The 20,268-nt window shown below is 42.7% G+C and overlaps 1 protein-coding gene across 8 annotated transcripts in view; it reads left to right on the forward strand.

The window, feature by feature from the left end:
- The window catches only part of LOC139762302 (proto-oncogene c-Rel-like), a 280,381-nt gene that overhangs the window by 63,869 nt on the left and 196,244 nt on the right, over nt 1-20,268 (forward strand). For all 8 annotated transcript variants that reach the window (XM_071686905.1, XM_071686903.1, XM_071686902.1 and 5 more), the window contains one exon: nt 7,662-7,739. In XM_071686905.1, the coding sequence (XP_071543006.1) occupies nt 7,673-7,739 (67 nt within the window). In that variant the 5' untranslated portion in view covers nt 7,662-7,672. The remainder of the gene's footprint in view (nt 1-7,661; nt 7,740-20,268) is intronic.

A 20,268-nucleotide genomic window follows, 5' to 3' on the forward strand; every position in this document is an offset into this window, starting at 1 on the left:
CGATTTTACAGCTAAAGTGTTTGATGTACTCTTTTTTTTTAACCCCATGTGTCACTATAACATATGAGGTATGTCATAAAAGGTGACTAAAGGGGATGGGAGCGGAGGGCTGGAACCCCCCTTGTATTTAAATTTCTAAAAGGGGAAACAGAAGAAGGAGTCAAGCGGGGGAGTGCTCATCCTCCTTGAAGGCACAGATTGGGGTGTCTGAATGTGTGTGCATGTAACCAAAATGAGAAGAAAGGAGAGATAGGCAGTATGTTTTAGGAAAGGAATCTGGATGTCTTGGTTCTGAGTGAAACGAGGCTCAAGGGTAAAGGGGAAAAGTGGTTTGGGAATGTCTTGGGAGTAAAGTCAGGGGTTAGTGAGATGACAAGAGCAAAGGAAGGAATCACACTACTTCTGAAGCAGGAGTTGTGTGAGTATGTGATTGAGTGTAAGAAAGTGAATTGTCGATTGATGTGGGTAAAACAGAAAGTGGATGGAGAGAGATGGGTGATTATTGGTACCTATGCACCTGGTCATGGAAAGAATGATCATGAGAGGCAAGTGTTCTAGGAGCAGCTGAGTGAGTGTGTTAGCAGCTTAGATGCACGAGACTGGGTTATAGTGATAGGTGATTTGAATGTGAAGGTGAGTAAAGTAGCAGTTGAGGGTATGATTGGTGTACATGGGGTGTGTAGTGTTGTAATTGGAAATGGTGAAGAGCTTGTGGATCTGTGTGCTGAAAAAGGCCTGGTGATTGGGAATACCTGGCTTAAAAAAAGATATTATTTATTATTATTATTTTGCTTTGTCGCTGTCTCCCGCATTAGCGAGGTAGCACAAGGAAACAGACGATAGATTGGCCCAACCCACCCATATACACATGTATATACATGCACGTCCCCACACGCAAATATACATACCTATACATCTCAACGTATACATATATATATACACACAGACATATACGTATATGCACATGTACATAATTCATACTGTCTGCCTTTATGCATTCCCATCGCCACTTCGCCACACATGTGATAACGACCCCCTCCCCCTCATGGTGCGAGGTAGTGCTAGGAAAAGACAACAAAGGCCCCATTTGTTCACACTCATTCTCTAGCTGTCATGTAATAATGCACTAAAACCACAGCTCCCTTTCCACATCCAGGTCCCACAGAACTTTCCATGGTTTACCCGAGACGCTTCACATGCCCTGGTTCAATCCATTGACAACACATCGTCCCCGGTATACCACATCGTTCCAATTCACTCTATTCCTTGCACGCCTTTCACCCTCCTGCATGTTCAGGTCCCGATCACTCGAAATCTTTTTCACTCCATCTTTCCACCTCCAATTTGGTCTCCCACTTCTCCTCGTTCCCTCCACCTCTGACACATATATGCTCTTTGTCAATCTTTCCTCACTCATTCTCTCCATGTGACCAAACCATTTCAAAACACCCTCTTCTGCTCTCTCAACCACACTCTTTTTATTACCACACATCTCTCTTACCCTATTATTACTTACTCGATCAAACCACCTCACACCACATATTGTCCTCAAACATCTCATTTCCAGCACATCCCCCCTCATGTGCACAAGTGTATCCATAGCCCACTTGACCCTCAACCCTACTGAACCTAATAACCTTGCTGTTATTCACATTTTCTCTCAACTTTCTTCTCTCACACACTTTACCAAACTCAGTCACCAGCTTCTGCAGTTTCTCACATGAATCAGCCACCAGCGCTGTATCATCACCGAACAACAACTGATTCACTTCCCATGCTCTCTCATCCACAACAGACTGCATACTTGCCCCTCTTTCCAAAACTCTTGCATTCACCTCCCTAACAACCCCATCCATAAACAAATTAAACAACCATGGAGACATCACACACCTCTGCTGCAAACCTACATTCACTGAGAACCAATCACTTTCCTCTCTTCCTACACGTACACATGCCTTACATCCTCGATAAAAACTTTTCACTGCTTCTAACAACTTGCCTCCCACACCATACATTCTTAATACCTTCCACAGAGCATCTGTATCAACTCTATCATATGCCTTCTCCAGATCCATAAATCATATTCATTTATTTATTTTGCTTTGTCGCTGTCTCCCGCGTTTGCGAGGTAGCGCAAGGAAACAGACGAAAGAAATGGCCCAACCCACCCCCATACACAATGTATATACATACACGTCCACACACGCAAATATACATACCTATACATCTTAATGTACACATATATATACACACACAGACACATACATATATACCCATGCACGCAATTCAGACTGTCTGCCTTTATTCATTCCCATCGCCACCCCGCCACACATGGAATACCATCCCCCTCCCCCCTCATGTGTGCGAGGTAGTACTAGGAAAAGACAACAAAGGCCCCATTCGTTCACACTCGGTCTCTAGCTGTCATGCAATAATGCCCGAAACCACAGCTCCCTTTCCACATCCAGGCCCCACACAACTTTCCATGGTTTACCCCAGACGCTTCACATGCCCTGATTCAATCCACTGACAGCACGTCAACCCCGGTATACCACATCGATCCAATTCACTCTATTCCTTGCCCTCCTTTCACCCTCCTGCATGTTCAGGCCCCGATCACACAAAATCTTTTTCACTCCATCTTTCCACCTCCAATTTGGTCTCCCACTTCTCCTTGTTCCCTCCACCTCCGACACATATATCCTCTTGGTCAATCTTTCCTCACTCATTCTCTCCATGTGCCCAAACCATTTCAAAACACCCTCTTCTGCTCTCTCAACCACGCTCTTTTTATTTCCACACATCTCTCTTACCCTTACATTACTTACTCGATCAAACCACCTCACACCACACATTGTCCTCAAACATCTCATTTCCAGCACATCCACCCTCCTGCGCACAACTCTATCCATAGCCCACGCCTCGCAACCATACAACATTGTTGGAACCACTATTCCTTCAAACATACCCTTTTTTGCTTTCCGGGATAATGTTCTCGACTTCCACACATTCTTCAAGGCTCCCAGGATTTTTGCCCCCTCTCCCACCCTATGATTCACTTCCGCTTCCATGGTTCCATCCGCTGCCAGATCCACTCCCAGATATCTAAAACACTTTACTTCCTCCAGTTTTTCTTCATTCAAACTTACCTCCCAGTTGACTTGACCCTCAACCCTACTGTACCTAATAACCTTGCTCTTATTCACATTTACTCTTAACTTTCTTCTTTCACACACTTTACCAAACTCAGTCACCAGCTTCTGCAGTTTCTCACATGAATCAGCCACCAGCGCTGTATCATCAGCGAACAACAACTGACACTTCCATAAATGCTACATACAAATCCATTTGCTTTTCTAAGTATTTCTCACATACATTCTTCAAAGCAAACAACTGATCCACACATCCTCTACCACTTCTGAAACCACACTGCTCTTCCCCAATCTGATGCTCTGTGCATGCCTTCACCCTTTCAATCAATACCCTCCCATATAATTTCCCAGGAATACTCAACAAACTTATACCTCTGTAATTTGAGCGCTCACCTTTGTCCCCTTTTCCTTTGTACAATGGCACTATGCAGGCATTCCGCCAATCCTCGGGCACCTCACCATGAGTCATACATACATTAAATAACCTTACCAGCCAGTCAACAATGCAGTCACCCCCTTTTTTAATAAATTCCACTGCAATACCATCCAACCCCGCTGCCTTGCCGGCTTTCATCTTCTGCAAAGCTTTTACTACCTCTTCTCTGTTTACCAAATCATTTTCCCTAACCCTCTCACCTTACACACCACCTCGACCAAAATGCCCTATATCTGACACTCTATCATCAAACACATTCAACAAACCTTCAAAATACTCACTCCATCTCCTTCTCACATCACCATTACTTGTTATCATCTCCCCATTAGCCCCCTTCACTGAGGTTCCCATTTGTTCCCTTGTCTTACGCACTTTATTTACTTCCTTCCAAAACATCTTTTTATTCTCCCTAGAATTTAATCATACTCTCTCACCCCAACTCTCATTTGCCCTCTTTTTCACCTCTTGCACCTTTCTCTTGACCTCCTGCCTCTTTCTTTTATACATCACTCACTCATTTGCATTATTTCCCTGCAAAAAATCATCCAAATGCCCCTCTCCTCCCTTTCACTAATAATCTTACTTCTTCATCCCACCGTTCACTACCCTTTCTAATCTGCCCACCTCCCACGCTTCTCATGCCACACGCATCTTTTGCGGAAGCCATCACTGCTTCCCTAAATACATCCCATTCCTCCCCCACTCCCCTTACCTCCTTTGTTCTCACCATTTTCCATTCTGTACTCGGTCTCTCCTGGTACTTCCTCACACAAGTCTCCTTCCCAAGCTCAGTTACTCTTACCACTTTCTTCACCACAACATTCTCCCTTCTTTTCTGAAAACCTCTAGGAGAGATGGTCAGAGGGCGTTAATTGATTACATGTAAATTGATTGGCGTACGAAAGAGAGACTTGTAGATGTTAATGTGTTGAGAGGTGCAACTGGAGGGATGTCTGATCACTATGTTGTGGAGGCTAAGGTGAAGATTTGTAGAGGTTTCCAGAACAGAAGAGAAAATGTTGGGAGAAGAGAGTGGTGAGAGTAAGTGAGCTTGGAAAGGAGACTTGTATGAGGAAGTACCAGTAGAGAGTGAGTGCAGAATAGCAAAAGGTGAGAGCAAATGACGTGAGAGGAGTGGGTGAGGATTGGGATGTATTTAGGGAAGCAGTTATGGCCTGTGCAAAAGATGCATGTGGCATGAGAAAGATGTGAGGTCGGCAGATTAGAACAAGTAGTGAGTGGTGGGATGAAGAAGAAATGTTGTTAGTGAAAGAGAAGACAGAGGTGTTTGGACGATTCTTGGTGGGAAGTAGTGCAAATGACTGGGAGATGTATAAAAGAAAGCGGCAGGAGGTTAAGAGAAAGGTGCAAGAGGTGAAAAAGAGGGCAAATGAGAGTTGGAGTGAGAGAGTATTATTGAATTTCATGAAGAATAAAAAGATGTTTTTGGAAGGAGGTAAATAATGTGTGTAAGACAAGAGAATAAATGGAAACATCAGTAAAAGGGGCAAAGGGGGAAGAAATAACTTATAGTGATGAAGTGAGACGGAGATGGAGTGATTGCTTTGAAGGTTTGTTGAATGTGTTTGATGAGAGAGTGGCAGATATAGGTTGTTTTGGTTGGGGTGGTGTGCGAAGAGAGAGGGGTCAGGGAGAATGGTTTGGCAAACAGAGAGAAGGTAGTGAAAGCTTTGTGGAAGATGAAATCCGCCAAGGTGACGGGTTTGGATGATATTGCAGTGGAATTTATTTTATTGTAAAAGGGGGTGTCAATGTTGTTGATTGGTTAGTGAGGATATTCATTGTATGTATGGATCATGGTGAAGTGCCTGAGGATTGGCAAAATGCATGCATAGTGCCATTGTACAAAGGCAAAGGGGATAAAGGTGAGTGTTCAAATTACAGAGGCATAAGTTTGTTAAGTATTCCTGGGAAGTAATATGGGAGGGTATTGATTGAAAAGGTAAAGGCATGTACAGAGCATCAGATTGGGGAAGAGCAGTGTGGTTTCAGAATTGGTGAAGGATGTGTGGATCAGATGTTTGCTTTGAAAAATGAGCGAAATACGTGGAAAAGCATTTATGGATCTGGAGAAGGCATATGATAGGGTTGATAGAGATGCTTTGTGGAAGGTTTTAAGAGTATATGGCATGGGAGGTAAGTTGATAAAAGCGGTGAAAATTATTTACCAAGGATGTAAGACATGTATATGAGTGAGAAGAGAGGAGAGTGATTGGTTCCCAGTGAATGTCAGTTTGTGGCAGGGGTGCGTGATGTCCCCATGGTTGTTTAATTTGTTTATGGATGAGGGTTAGGGGGGTGAATGCAAGGGCTTTGGAGAGAGGGATGAGTATGCAGTTTGTTGTGGATGAGAGGGCTTGGGAAGTGATTCAGTTGTTTGCTGATGATACAGCTCTGGTGGCTGATTTGGGTGAGAAACTGCGAGGTTGGTGACTGAGTTTGGTAAAGTGTGTGAAAGGTAAGTTGAGAGTAAATGTGAATAAGAGCAAGCTTATTAGGTTCCATCATCTTGAGGGAGAAGTTGATTGGGAGGTAAGTTTGATTGGAGAAAAACTGGAGGAAGTGAAGTGTATTAGATATCTGGGAGTGGACTTAGCAGCGGATGGAACCATGAAAGCAGAAGTGAGTCACAGGGTGGGGGAGGGGTTAAGGTTCTGGGAGTGTTGAAGAATGTGTGGAAGGTGAGAACGCTATCTCAGAGAGCAGAAATGGGTATGTTAGAAGAAATAGTGGTTCCAACAATGTTATATGGTTGCGAGGCATGGGCTATAGATAGGGTTGTACGGTGGAGAGTGGATGTGTTGGAAATGAGATGTTTGAGGATAATATGTGGTGTGAGGTGGTTTGATCAAGTAAGTAATGAAAGGGTAAGAGAGATGTGTGGTAATAAAAAGAGTGTGGTTGAGAGAGCAGAAGAGGGTGTGTTGAAATGGTTTAGACACATGGAGAGAATGAGTGAGGAAGGACTGACAAAGAGGATATATGTGTCAGAGGTGGAGGGAGCAAGGAGAAGTGGGAGACCAAATTAGAGGTGGAAGGATGGAGTGAAAAAGATTTTGAGCAATCGGTGTCTGAACATTCTGGATGGAGAAAGGCGTGCAAGAAGAGTGAATTGGAACAATGTGGTATACTGGGGTGGACATGCTGTCAGTGGATTGAACCAGAGCATGTCAAGTGTCTGGGTTAAACTATGGAAAGTTTTGTGGGGCCTAGATGTGGAAAGGGAGCTGTGGTTTTGGTGCATTACACATGACAGCTGGAGATAGAGTTTGAGTGAATGTGGCCTTTTTTTTTGTCTTTTCCTGGTGCTGCCTCACTGCAGGTTGGGGTGGGGTGCTATTTCCTGTTTGGCGGGGTAGTGACAGGAATGGATGAAGGCAGCAAGTATGAGTATATTCATGTGTGAATATGTATGTGTCTGTGTATATATATGTATGTATATGTTGATATGTATATGTATGTATATGTGCATGTATGGGGGCTTATGTGTATATGTATGTGGTTGGGCGGCCTTTCTTGGTCTGTTTCCTTGCACTTCCTTGCTGATGCACAAAACAGCGGTTAAGTATAATAAAATAAGATAGAATGAATAATGCCACTGTTGTACCTTTTTTTATATCTAGAATAACACTTTCTGTAGTTATGACAATGAAAAGTTTGTAAATGCTGATACAGTAAACACCACAGAATGATCAGCAAGTGCACTGTTGGAGTGTAACAGGAAGAAGGATTTATTAATTTAATTCTAGTTACCTGAAACCCATCCCCGGTAGTCCTTTGTTTGTTGACACTTATAGTCTGCAAGCAAACCAGCATAGACCCAATGCTGCCTCCACAAGCAGCATGAAAATAATCATTCTACATGAAAAGATGGCTCACTTCTTTTTTATATGACATCCATCACCTTTCATACTCTCATGTATGACTCCTTGTTTTAGCAGCTTGCAAAGGATTTACAGTTAAGTTTTAGTAAGATTTTAATGGTCAGTAAATTATAGAAATAGGTATGTAAAATTCGTCATGTTTTGTTGAAGTAAGGTTATTTGTTGCAGGTGCTTGAGGCATGGCTGACCCTATGTTTGTAGCCCAGCGTAATAACAACCAGCTGGCTCTCAACATTAGTGATGTCAGTGAGTAAAATGTATTACCTGTACTCCAAATGATAGAATAGAGTAAATTATGAAGGTATTAGCTTGTATTCTACTTTTTTTTATACTTGTCTGCTATTTCCTGCATTCATGAGGTACCACCAGGTACATATGACGACAGGCTGCATTCACTCATTCATTCTTTAGCTGTGATTTGCAAAGCACCGAAACCACATCCCCCTATCCACATCCAAGCCCCATGGACCTTCTCATGGTTTCCCTTGGCTGCTTCACATCCCCTGTTTCAGCCCTTTGACAGCATGGCAACCCCTGTGTACCATATTGGCCCACTTCTTTTGATTCATTGCACTCCTTTCACCCTCCTCCATGTTCAGCCCCTATTACTCAGAATGTTTTACACTTGATCCTTTGATCTCCAGTACTTTATGTATTAAAAAATGGATAGTTTTTATTTACTTTATGAGTATGAATGTTGATGGAATTTTGAAGACCTGGGTGCATATGTTTTGAAGACTACATATGCAATTTATATGTTAAGTATCTTGGTTATCCACATAGCATGACTTCATACCCAAACACTCCCCTACCATACTGCATGCACACCTCACACAACACGTAAAGGATAGCTTTAACTAGCCTCAGCCACCATTTTGCATATTACCAGTGGCTGTTAGCTAATAAAGTCATACATGGCTGATCCCTGACAAATCATCAGACAAATGACACTTAACACCATCCTCGACAGTAATGACAAAAATGGTTGGCTAACTTCATTGCTGTAACATTCCTGAAGGAGTGTACCTATGACCTGGATCAGCCTGTGCTCTCCCATTTTCTTTGTTTAAAATCCTGAACATTCCCCTCTTCTTGGAAGCATACCTTGGTCTATCCCACCCCATTGTAAGGAAATTGCTTGAACCCTTCAAACTTTTCCCCAATGATTTTACTTTTACCATTTCCAAAGTTTTCTTAACCCTCCTTTACTCTCCAAGACATTTAGAATATTATGTCCTTTTCTCACATAACTAGTATGGCTTCCATGGTGCAGGGTTTACTTGGGATCTCTTGCAAGGCTTGTATGAGCTGCCTCTAGTCCCTTTTTTTATGATTTTGGTTAATCTTTTGTCTTTGCCCTTGACATTTCTAAAGCATTGGTCAGGATAAATCACAAGTCTTTGCTTACTAAATATCCTTTGACTTTTTTTTTTTTTTTGCATTTGCCTGTTCTCTGATGTGTAATTTTCTTTTTGGTATTTTCTTTGCAGTGTTTTTTTGCTGGAATAACATCTTCCTCACACATTATCAACTTTGATATCCCTAGTGGTTATATCATGCTACCTATCATCTTTCTTTTCAGCTGAATTGATGTTTCTTTACTCACCAGTCCAATTCCCATATATGCTGATGCTTCCTTCCTTTTTTTACACTCCGACTCACTATCCCTCCTTCCTAACTATACTTGTTTTATTTTTTTTATTTTTTTTTTTTTTTTTTTTTTTTATACTTTGTCGCTGTCTCCCGCGTTTGCGAGGTAGCGCAAGGAAACAGACGAAAGAAATGGCCCAACCCCCCCCCCCCATACACATGTACATACGTCCACACACGCAAATATACATACCTACACAGCTTTCCATGGTTTACCCCAGACGCTTCACATTCCTTGATTCAATCCACTGACAGCACGTCAACCCCTGTATACCACATGACTCCAATTCACTCTATTCCTTGCCCTCCTTTCACCCTCCTGCATGTTCAGGCCCCGATCACACAAAATCTTTTTCACTCCATCTTTCCACCTCCAATTTGGTCTCCCTCTTCTCCTCGTTCCCTCCACCTCCGACACATATATCCTCTTGGTCAATCTCTCCTCACTCATTCTCTCCATGTGCCCAAACCATTTCAAAACACCCTCTTCTGCTCTCTCAACCACGCTCTTTTTATTTCCACACATCTCTCTTACCCTTACGTTACTTACTCGATCAAACCACCTCACACCACACATTGTCCTCAAACATCTCATTTCCAGCACATCCATCCTCCTGCGCACATCTCTATCCATAGCCCACGCCTCGCAACCATACAACATTGTTGGAACCACTATTCCCTCAAACATACCCATTTTCGCTTTCCGAGATAATGTTCTCGACTTCCACACATTTTTCAAGGCTCCCAAAATTTTCGCCCCCTCCCCCACCCTATGATCCACTTCCGCTTCCATGGTTCCATCCGCTGACAGATCCACTCCCAGATATCTAAAACACTTCACTTCCTCCAGTTTTTCTCCATTCAAACTCACCTCCCAATTGACTTGACCCTCACCCCTACTGTACCTAATAACCTTGCTCTTATTCACATTTACTCTCAACTTTCTTCTTATTTTACTTGCACTAAATGTATTTTCTGTCTTCATATGGGCGTTTGCAACATTGTAGAATGAAAGTGTAGTAACCCTTTTAACTCTGTATGCCAAAATGCAAAATCTACTTCAGTTTATAAATCTCACATGTTTCATAGTATTCAGTTTCAAAACATCTTGGTTCAACTGTGCAGTAACATAAACATGTCCTTTAAAGTTCCCAAAATATCACAAGATTTGTTTGCATAGGTTCTGCAGCATCTTTTTTTTGTGAGTGGTTATTCCATGGTGCAGTGGTTTGTGTTCCTGACCATGACACTGTCATGGGCTACCTAGGGTCAAGTGCATTTGGTCGAATCCTGGTTGTGGTAGCTAGTCCACACTCATCCCACCTGTTCATCCACCCCTAAGTGTTGTTGATGAAATGGGTATCTGCCTCTTGCTGTTTTATATTTTTGTGCAACACTGGATTACCCTGTCTTAAAGTTTTGGGATGAAATTAAACACTAGGGTTAAAACTACACATGATTAAGGAAATAAAGAGTACAAGATAATAGAAGCACATTAAGTGGGCACAAATATTTACGTTAACACTTAACAACCCAGGTAAGATTTCAAACCAAGGAGGTCTCTTTCCTTTACAATAATTTAGCTATAAGTACATGACACACCTTTATCGGTGTGCAATTCTATGTGACTGGTTACAATGCATTTCTACACTTGGACCCAGAACGACACAGTCTATCTTCTCATGATTTAGTGTAGTGCCGCATCCATCAGTGATTGTAGTGGCTAAGGATTGAAACAAACGGAAACCCACATTACCTGCTGGGCACGTGATGGCTGGAGGAATCATGACCAAGCAGTTTTCAGGAGCTTTTATTGAAGGGGAGCTCTGGCCTGCCTCATGTTGACTATGATTGGGAGGAATGACTAGGTGGAATGACTTGGTACAATTACTCTTGATTGGTCAAAAGACTGATTGTCACACCCTCATCCTGACTGTGATTGGCCCAGCCCTGCATCTTGCCAGTGAAGCACTGATGAGAGGTGACCTTTCCCAGGCCTGACCTTGTGGCTGACCCTGGCTGGTTGGCTCTGCAGGTGAGTAAAATTAACAGGCCTATGTGACAGGCATGACTTGAGTGACCATTCGGCTTGGGGGTGTGAAATACTAGGCGGCATGGGAGTTGCTGAGGAATCTGTCGTTGAGACCCCCAGGTCACCATGTGGCCTACCTATAACATACATTTTCTACAATAGGCACAATGAACACAGGTTTGTAACACCCCTTCCTTAAAGGAAAAAATTCCTGGAGGAGGAATTTTCTTACCTTAAGAGTGGGATAAACAATCTGTGACAACAAAATATGAATCTATCCCAATCTGTGACAACAAAATATGAATCTCCAAATTGTACTCTTGAAGGAACAGTGTCCACCTAGTTAACCTCTGACTCTCATCCCGGAACTTGTTAACATTTTTAAGGGGGATGGTAGTCAGTATACACACTGATAGCATTATCTGAAGGGCACAAATATACAGAAAGTGTTATAATGCACAGACAAAGACAAAAGTTCCTTCGCAGTGGTGGGGTAATCTGTTTGGGCTTGATCAGCTTTCTTACCAAAGTAGCTCACAGGGTGATCAACCCTCTGCGTTATTGGATTAGATGTTAATTGATAGGCGCTCGAAAGAGAGACTTTTGGATGTTAATGTGCTGAGAGATGCAACTGGAGGGATGTCTGATCATTATCTTGTGGAGGCGAAGTTGAAGATTTGTAGAGGTTTTCAGAAAAGAAGAGAGAATGTTGGGGTGAAAAGAGTGGTGAGAGTATGTGAGCTTGGGAAGGAGACTTGTTTGAGGAAGTACCAGGAGAGACGAGTACAGAATGGAAAAAGGTGAAAACAAAGGAGGTAAGGGGAGTGGTGAAGGAATGGGATGTATTTAGGGAAGCAGTGATGGCTTGCGCAAAAGATGCGTGTGGCATGAGAAGCGTGGGGGATGGGCAGATTAGAAAGGGAGTGAGTAGTGGGATGAAGTGAAAGAGAAGAGAGAGGCATTTGAACGATTTTTGCAAGGAAATAATGCAAATGAGTGGGAGATGTATAAAAGAAAGAGGCAGTAGGTCGAGAGAAAGGTGCAAGAGGTGAAAAAGAGGGCAAATGAGGGTTGGGGTGAGAGAGTATCATTAAATTCTAGGGAGAATAAAAAGATGTCTTGGAAGGAGGTAAATAAAGTGCGTAAAACAAGGGAACAAATGGGAACTTCAGTGAAGGGGGCTAATGGGGAGGTATAACAAGTAGTGGTGATGTGAGAAGATGGAGTGAGTATTTTGAAGGTTTGTTGAATGTGTTTGATGATAGAGTGTCAGATATAGCGTGTTTTGGTCGAAGTGGTGTGCAAAGTGAGAGGGTTAGGGAAAATGATTTGGTAAACAGAGAAGAGGTAGTAAAAGCTTTGCGGAAGATGAAAGCTGGCAAGGCAGCGGGGTTGGATGGTATTGCAGTGGAATTTATTAAAAAAGGGGATGACTGTATTGTTGACTGGTTAGTAAGGTTATTTAATGTATGTATGACTCATGGTGAGGTGCCTAAGGATTGGCGGAATGCTTACATAGTGCTATTGTACAAAGGCAAAGGGGATAGAAGTGAGTGCTCAAATTACAGAGGTATAAGTTTGTTGAGTATTCCTGGTAAATTATATGGGAGGGTATTGATTGAGAGGGTGAAGGTATGTACAGAGCATCAGATTGGGGAAGAGCAGTGTGGTTTCAGAAGTGGTAGAGGATGTGTGGATCATATGTTTGCTTTGAAGAATGTATGTGAGAAATAAATAGAAAAGCAAATGGATTTGTATGTAGCATTTATGGATCTGGAGAAGGCATATGATAGAATTGATAGAGATGCTCTGTGGAAGGTATTAAGAATATGTGGTGTGGAAGGCAAGTTGTTAGAAGCAGTGAAAAGTTTTTATTTAGGATGTAAGGCATGTGTACGTGTAGGAAGAGAGGAAAGTGATTGGTTCTCAGTGAGTGTAGGTTTGTGGCTGGGGTGTGTGATGTCTCCATGGTTGTTTAATTTATTTATGGATGGGGTTGTTAGGGAGGTGAATGCAAGAATTTTGGAAAGAGGGGCAAGTATGCAGTCTGTTGTGGGTGAGAGAGCTTGGGAAGTGAGTCAGTTGTTGTTTGCTGATGATGCAGTGGTGGTGGCTGATTCGTGTGAGAAACCAAATGGCGTCCTAGCTTCGTCTCTTCGATGTATATCAACTGACTGTTATATTTCTCTCTTGTGTCTCCCCTGATGATGTGATTATTACATGAAAGTGCACTTGGGAACTTTTCGTGTTTCATTTTCCCAGTGGACTCATAGGAATATCTTGATCACGCGCAAAATTTTGATCCTTTCCAATATATATATATATTTTTTTTCTTTTTTTTTTGCTTTGTCGCTGTCTCCCGCATTTCCGAGGTAGCGCAAGGAAACAGATGAAAGAAATGGCCCAACCCACCCCCATACACATGAATATACATACGTCCACACACGCAAATATACATACTTACACAGCTTTCCATGGTTTACCCCAGACGCTTCACATGCCCTGATTCAATCCACTGACAGCACGTCAACCCCGGTATACCACATCGATCCAATTCACTCTATTCCTTGCCCTCCTTTCACCCTCCTGCACGTTCAGGCCCCGATCACACAAAATCTTTTTCACTCCATCTTTCCACCTCCAATTTGGTCTCCCACTTCTCCTCGTTCCCTCCACCTCCAACACATATATCCTCTTGGTCAATCTTTCCTCACTCATTCTCTCCATGTGCCCAAACCATTTCAAAACACCCTCTTCTGCTCTCTCAACCACGCTCTTTTTATTTCCACACATCTCTCTTACCCTTACATTACTTACTCGATCAAACCACCTCACACCACACATTGTCCTCAAACATCTCATTTCCAGCACATCCATCCTCCTGCGCACAACTCTATCCATAACCCACGCCTCGCAACCATACAACATTGTTGGAACCACTATTCCTTCAAACATACCCATTTTTACTTTCCGAGATAATGTTCTCGACTTCCACACATTCTTCACAGCTCCCAGGATTTTTGCCCCCTCCCCCACCCTATGATCCACTTCCGCTTCCATGGTTCCATCCGCTGCCAGATCCACTCCCAGATATCTAAAACACTTTACTTCCTCCAGTTTTTCTCCATTCAAACTTACCTCCCAATTGACTTGACCCTCAACCCTACTGTACCTAATAACCTTGCTCTTATTCACATTTACTCTTAACTTTCTTCTTCCACACACTTTACCAAACTCAGTCACCAGCTTCTGCAGTTTCTCACATGAATCAGCCACCAGCGCTGTATCATCAGCGAACAACAACTGACTCGCTTCCCAAGCTCTCTCATCCCCAACAGACTTCATACTTGCCCCTCTTTCCAAAACTCTTGCATTTACCTCCCTAACAACCCCATCCATAAACAAATTAAACAACCATTTAAATTAGATATATATATATTTAATGAGCTTTGCCCACATCAAGATTCCTCATGTCCTTTCCAAAATTTCACCACGATACCAATTGCACCTTTTGCATCACAGCATACAGAAATTTTGCAGAAAAAAGAATGTATAATAAGCTGCTATATATAAAGCAAAAATGGGTATGTTTGAAGGAATAGTGGTTCCAACAATGTTGTATGGTTGCGAGGTGTGGGCTATGGATAGAGTTGTGCGCAGGAGGATGGATGTGCTGGAAATGAGATGTTTGAGGACAATGTGTGGTGTGAGGTGGTTTGATCGAGTAAGTAATGTAAGGGTAAGAGAGATGTGTGGAAATAAAAAGAGCGTGGTTGAGAGAGCAGAAGAGGGTGTTTTGAAATGGTTTGGGCACATGGAGAGAATGAGTGAGGAAAGATTGACCAAGAGGATATATGTGTCGGAGGTGGAGGGAACGAGAAGTGGGAGACCAAATTGGAGGTGGAAAGATGGAGTGAAAAAGATTTTGTGTGATCGGGGCCTGAACATGCAGGAGGGTGAAAGGAGGGCAAGGAATAGAGTGAATTGGAACGATGTGGTATACCGGGGTTGACGTGCTGTCAATGGATTGAATCAGGGCATGTGAAGCGTCTGGGGTAAACCATGGAAAGCTGTGTAGGTATGTATATTTGCGTGTGTGGACGTATGTATATATATGTGGATGGGGGTGGATTGGGCCATTTCTTTCGTCTGTTTCCTTGCGCTACCTCGCAAACGCGGGAGACAGCGACAAAGCAAAAAAAAAAAAAAAAGATAATGTGATATAGCTGTGAAAATAAAGGGTGAGGATGAACAGCTGGGTGGATTGTGGACCGACTGCTGCGTCCAGGATTCGAACTTGTGCGGGTTTGATCCCAGGCGGCCCGTGCGTGCTTTGGAGAATGTTCTTCCGCCCACCAGTGATGCTACTACGTTTGTGAATCAAGAACCACTGCAACACAAACCTCGCCAGGTGGTAGAGTGTCCCGCAGTGTATCGAGACAGACTTCCCCAGAACTTTTTTAAAGGGGAAGTAAATGTTTATAGTTGTGTTACTGGAGTGATAGTTTTCATACATGGTGCTTTGAGAAGAAAATAGTGAAATTGGAAAAAATGTAGCTTAGACATTGAAGCTTATTGATACAGTGGTTAATTGATGAGAACTGCTATTGACGTTTCTGTAAATAAATTATACATTTCCCTTTTCCATAGCCAGAGGTTGAACCATTATGTGACATTCATTTTCCATTTCATTTCAAGCTAGAAGTTTCAGTTTTCTAAATTGTTTCTAACATTTTTCATATGTTTATATATGTATATGTGTGTTTGTGTGTATATGTGCGTATGTATGTGTGTGTATATGTATGTGTATATATATATATATATATATTATCCCTGGGGATAGGGGTGAAAGAATACTTCCCACGCATTCCTCGCGTGTCGTAGAAGGCGACTAGAGGGGACGGGAGCGGGGGGCCAGAAATCCTCCCCTCCTTGTATTTTTTAACTTTCTAAACTGGGAAACAGAAGAAGGAGTCACGCGGGGAGTGCTCATCCTCCTCGAAGGCTCAGACTGGGGTGTCTAAATGTGTGTGGATGTAACCAAGATGTGAAAAAAGGAGAGATAGGTAGTATGTTTGAGGAAAGGAACCTGGATGTTTTGGCTCTGAGTGAAACGAAGCTCAAGGGTAAAGGGGAAGAGTGGTTTGGGAATGTCTTGGGAGTAAAGTCAGGGGTTAGTGAGAGGACAAGAGCAAGGGAAGGAGTAGCAGTACTCCTGAAACAGGAGTTGTGGGAGTATGTGATAGAATGTAAGAAAGTAAATTCTCGATTAATATGGGTAAAACTGAAAGTTGATGGAGAGAGATGGGTGATTATTGGTGCATATGCACCTGGGCATGAGAAGAAAGATCATGAGAGGCAAGTGTTTTGGGAGCAGCTGAATGAGTGTGTTAGTGGTTTTGATGTATGAGACCGGGTTATAGTGATGGGTGATTTGAATGCAAAGGTGAGTAATGTGGCAGTTGAGGGAATAATTGGTATACATTGGGTGTTCAGTGTTGTAAATGGAAATGGTGAAGAGCTTGTAAATTTATGTGCTGAAAAAGGACTGGTGATTGGGAATACCTGGTTTAAAAAGCGAGATATACATAAGTATACGTATGTAAGTAGGAGAGATGGCCAGAGAGCGTTATTGGATTACGTGTTAATTGACAGGCGTGCGAAAGAGAGACTTTTGGATGTTAATGTGCTGAGAGGTGCAACTGGAGGGATGTCTGATCATTATCTTGTGGAGGCTAAGGTGAAGATTTGTATGGGCTTTCAGAAAAGAAGAGTTAATGTTGGGGTGAAGACGGTGGTGAGAGTGAGCTTGGGAAGGAGACTTGTGTGAGGAAGTATCAGGAGAGACTGAGTACAGAATGGAAAAAGGTGAGAACAATGGATGTAAGGGGAGTGGGGGAGGAATGGGATGTATTTAGGGAATCAGTGATGGATTGCGCAAAAGATGCTTGTGGCATGAGAAGAGTGGGAGGTGGGTTGATTAGAAAGAGTAGTGAGTGGTGGGATGAAGTAATATATATATATATATATATATATATATATATATATATATATATGGGGGATAAGAGTGAGTGCTCAAATTACAGAGGTATAAGTTTGTTGAGTATTCCTGGTAAATTATATGGGAGGGTATTGATTGAGAGGGTGAAGGCATGTACAGAGCATCAGATTGGGGAAGAGCAGTGTGGTTTCAGAAGTGGTAGAGGATGTGTGGATCAGGTGTTTGCTTTGAAGAATGTATGTGAGAAATACTTAGAAAAGCAAATGGATTTGTATGTAGCATTTATGGATCTGGAGAAGGCATATGATAGAGTTGATAGAGATGCTCTGTGGAAGGTATTAAGAATATGTGGTGTGGAGGCAAGTTGTTAGAAGCAGTGAAAAGTTTTTATTTAGGATGTAAGGCATGTGTACGTGTAGGAAGAGAGGAAAGTGATTGGTTCTCAGTGAGTGTAGGTTTGTGGCTGGGGTGTGTGATGTCTCCATGGTTGTTTAATTTATTTATGGATGGGGTTGTTAGGGAGGTGAATGCAAGAATTTTGGAAAGAGGGGCAAGTATGCAGTCTGTTGTGGGTGAGAGAGCTTGGGAAGTGAGTCAGTTGTTGTTTGCTGATGATGCAGTGGTGGTGGCTGATTCGTGTGAGAAACCAAATGGCGTCCTAGCTTCGTCTCTTCGATGTATATCAACTGACTGTTATATTTCTCTCTTGTGTCTCCCCTGATGATGTGATTATTACATGAAAGTGCACTTGGGAACTTTTCGTGTTTCATTTTCCCAGTGGACTCATAGGAATATCTTGATCACGCGCAAAATTTTGATCCTTTCCAATATATATATATATTTTTTTTCTTTTTTTTTTGCTTTGTCGCTGTCTCCCGCATTTCCGAGGTAGCGCAAGGAAACAGATGAAAGAAATGGCCCAACCCACCCCCATACACATGAATATACATACGTCCACACACGCAAATATACATACTTACACAGCTTTCCATGGTTTACCCCAGACGCTTCACATGCCCTGATTCAATCCACTGACAGCACGTCAACCCCGGTATACCACATCGATCCAATTCACTCTATTCCTTGCCCTCCTTTCACCCTCCTGCACGTTCAGGCCCCGATCACACAAAATCTTTTTCACTCCATCTTTCCACCTCCAATTTGGTCTCCCACTTCTCCTCGTTCCCTCCACCTCCAACACATATATCCTCTTGGTCAATCTTTCCTCACTCATTCTCTCCATGTGCCCAAACCATTTCAAAACACCCTCTTCTGCTCTCTCAACCACGCTCTTTTTATTTCCACACATCTCTCTTACCCTTACATTACTTACTCGATCAAACCACCTCACACCACACATTGTCCTCAAACATCTCATTTCCAGCACATCCATCCTCCTGCGCACAACTCTATCCATAACCCACGCCTCGCAACCATACAACATTGTTGGAACCACTATTCCTTCAAACATACCCATTTTTACTTTCTGAGATAATGTTCTCGACTTCCACACATTCTTCACAGCTCCCAGGATTTTTGCCCCCTCCCCCACCCTATGATCCACTTCCGCTTCCATGGTTCCATCCGCTGCCAGATCCACTCCCAGATATCTAAAACACTTTACTTCCTCCAGTTTTTCTCCATTCAAACTTACCTCCCAATTGACTTGACCCTCAACCCTACTGTACCTAATAACCTTGCTCTTATTCACATTTACTCTTAACTTTCTTCTTCCACACACTTTACCAAACTCAGTCACCAGCTTCTGCAGTTTCTCACATGAATCAGCCACCAGCGCTGTATCATCAGCGAACAACAACTGACTCGCTTCCCAAGCTCTCTCATCCCCAACAGACTTCATACTTGCCCCTCTTTCCAAAACTCTTGCATTTACCTCCCTAACAACCCCATCCATAAACAAATTAAACAACCATTTAAATTAGATATATATATATTTAATGAGCTTTGCCCACATCAAGATTCCTCATGTCCTTTCCAAAATTTCACCACGATACCAATTGCACCTTTTGCATCACAGCATACAGAAATTTTGCAGAAAAAAGAATGTATAATAAGCTGCTATATATAAAGCAAAAATGGGTATGTTTGAAGGAATAGTGGTTCCAACAATGTTGTATGGTTGCGAGGTGTGGGCTATGGATAGAGTTGTGCGCAGGAGGATGGATGTGCTGGAAATGAGATGTTTGAGGACAATGTGTGGTGTGAGGTGGTTTGATCGAGTAAGTAATGTAAGGGTAAGAGAGATGTGTGGAAATAAAAAGAGCGTGGTTGAGAGAGCAGAAGAGGGTGTTTTGAAATGGTTTGGGCACATGGAGAGAATGAGTGAGGAAAGATTGACCAAGAGGATATATGTGTCGGAGGTGGAGGGAACGAGAAGTGGGAGACCAAATTGGAGGTGGAAAGATGGAGTGAAAAAGATTTTGTGTGATCGGGGCCTGAACATGCAGGAGGGTGAAAGGAGGGCAAGGAATAGAGTGAATTGGAACGATGTGGTATACCGGGGTTGACGTGCTGTCAATGGATTGAATCAGGGCATGTGAAGCGTCTGGGGTAAACCATGGAAAGCTGTGTAGGTATGTATATTTGCGTGTGTGGACGTATGTATATATATGTGGATGGGGGTGGATTGGGCCATTTCTTTCGTCTGTTTCCTTGCGATACCTTGCAAACGCGGGAGACAGCGACAAAGCAAAAAAAAAAAAAAAAAAGATAATGTGATATAGCTGTGAAAATAAAGGGTGAGGATGAACAGCTGGGTGGATTGTGGACCGACTGCTGCGTCCAGGATTCGAACTTGTGCGGGTTTGATCCCAGGCGGCCCGTGCGTGCTTTGGAGAATGTTCTTCCGCCCACCAGTGATGCTACTACGTTTGTGAATCAAGAACCACTGCAACACAAACCTCGCCAGGTGGTAGAGTGTCCCGCAGTGTATCGAGACAGACTTCCCCAGAACTTTTTTAAAGGGGAAGTAAATGTTTATAGTTGTGTTACTGGAGTGATAGTTTTCATACATGGTGCTTTGAGAAGAAAATAGTGAAATTGGAAAAAATGTAGCTTAGACATTGAAGCTT

The sequence above is a fragment of the Panulirus ornatus genome, chromosome 43, assembly GCF_036320965.1.
Source record: "Panulirus ornatus isolate Po-2019 chromosome 43, ASM3632096v1, whole genome shotgun sequence".
NCBI classification, from domain to species: Eukaryota; Metazoa; Arthropoda; class Malacostraca; order Decapoda; family Palinuridae; genus Panulirus; species Panulirus ornatus.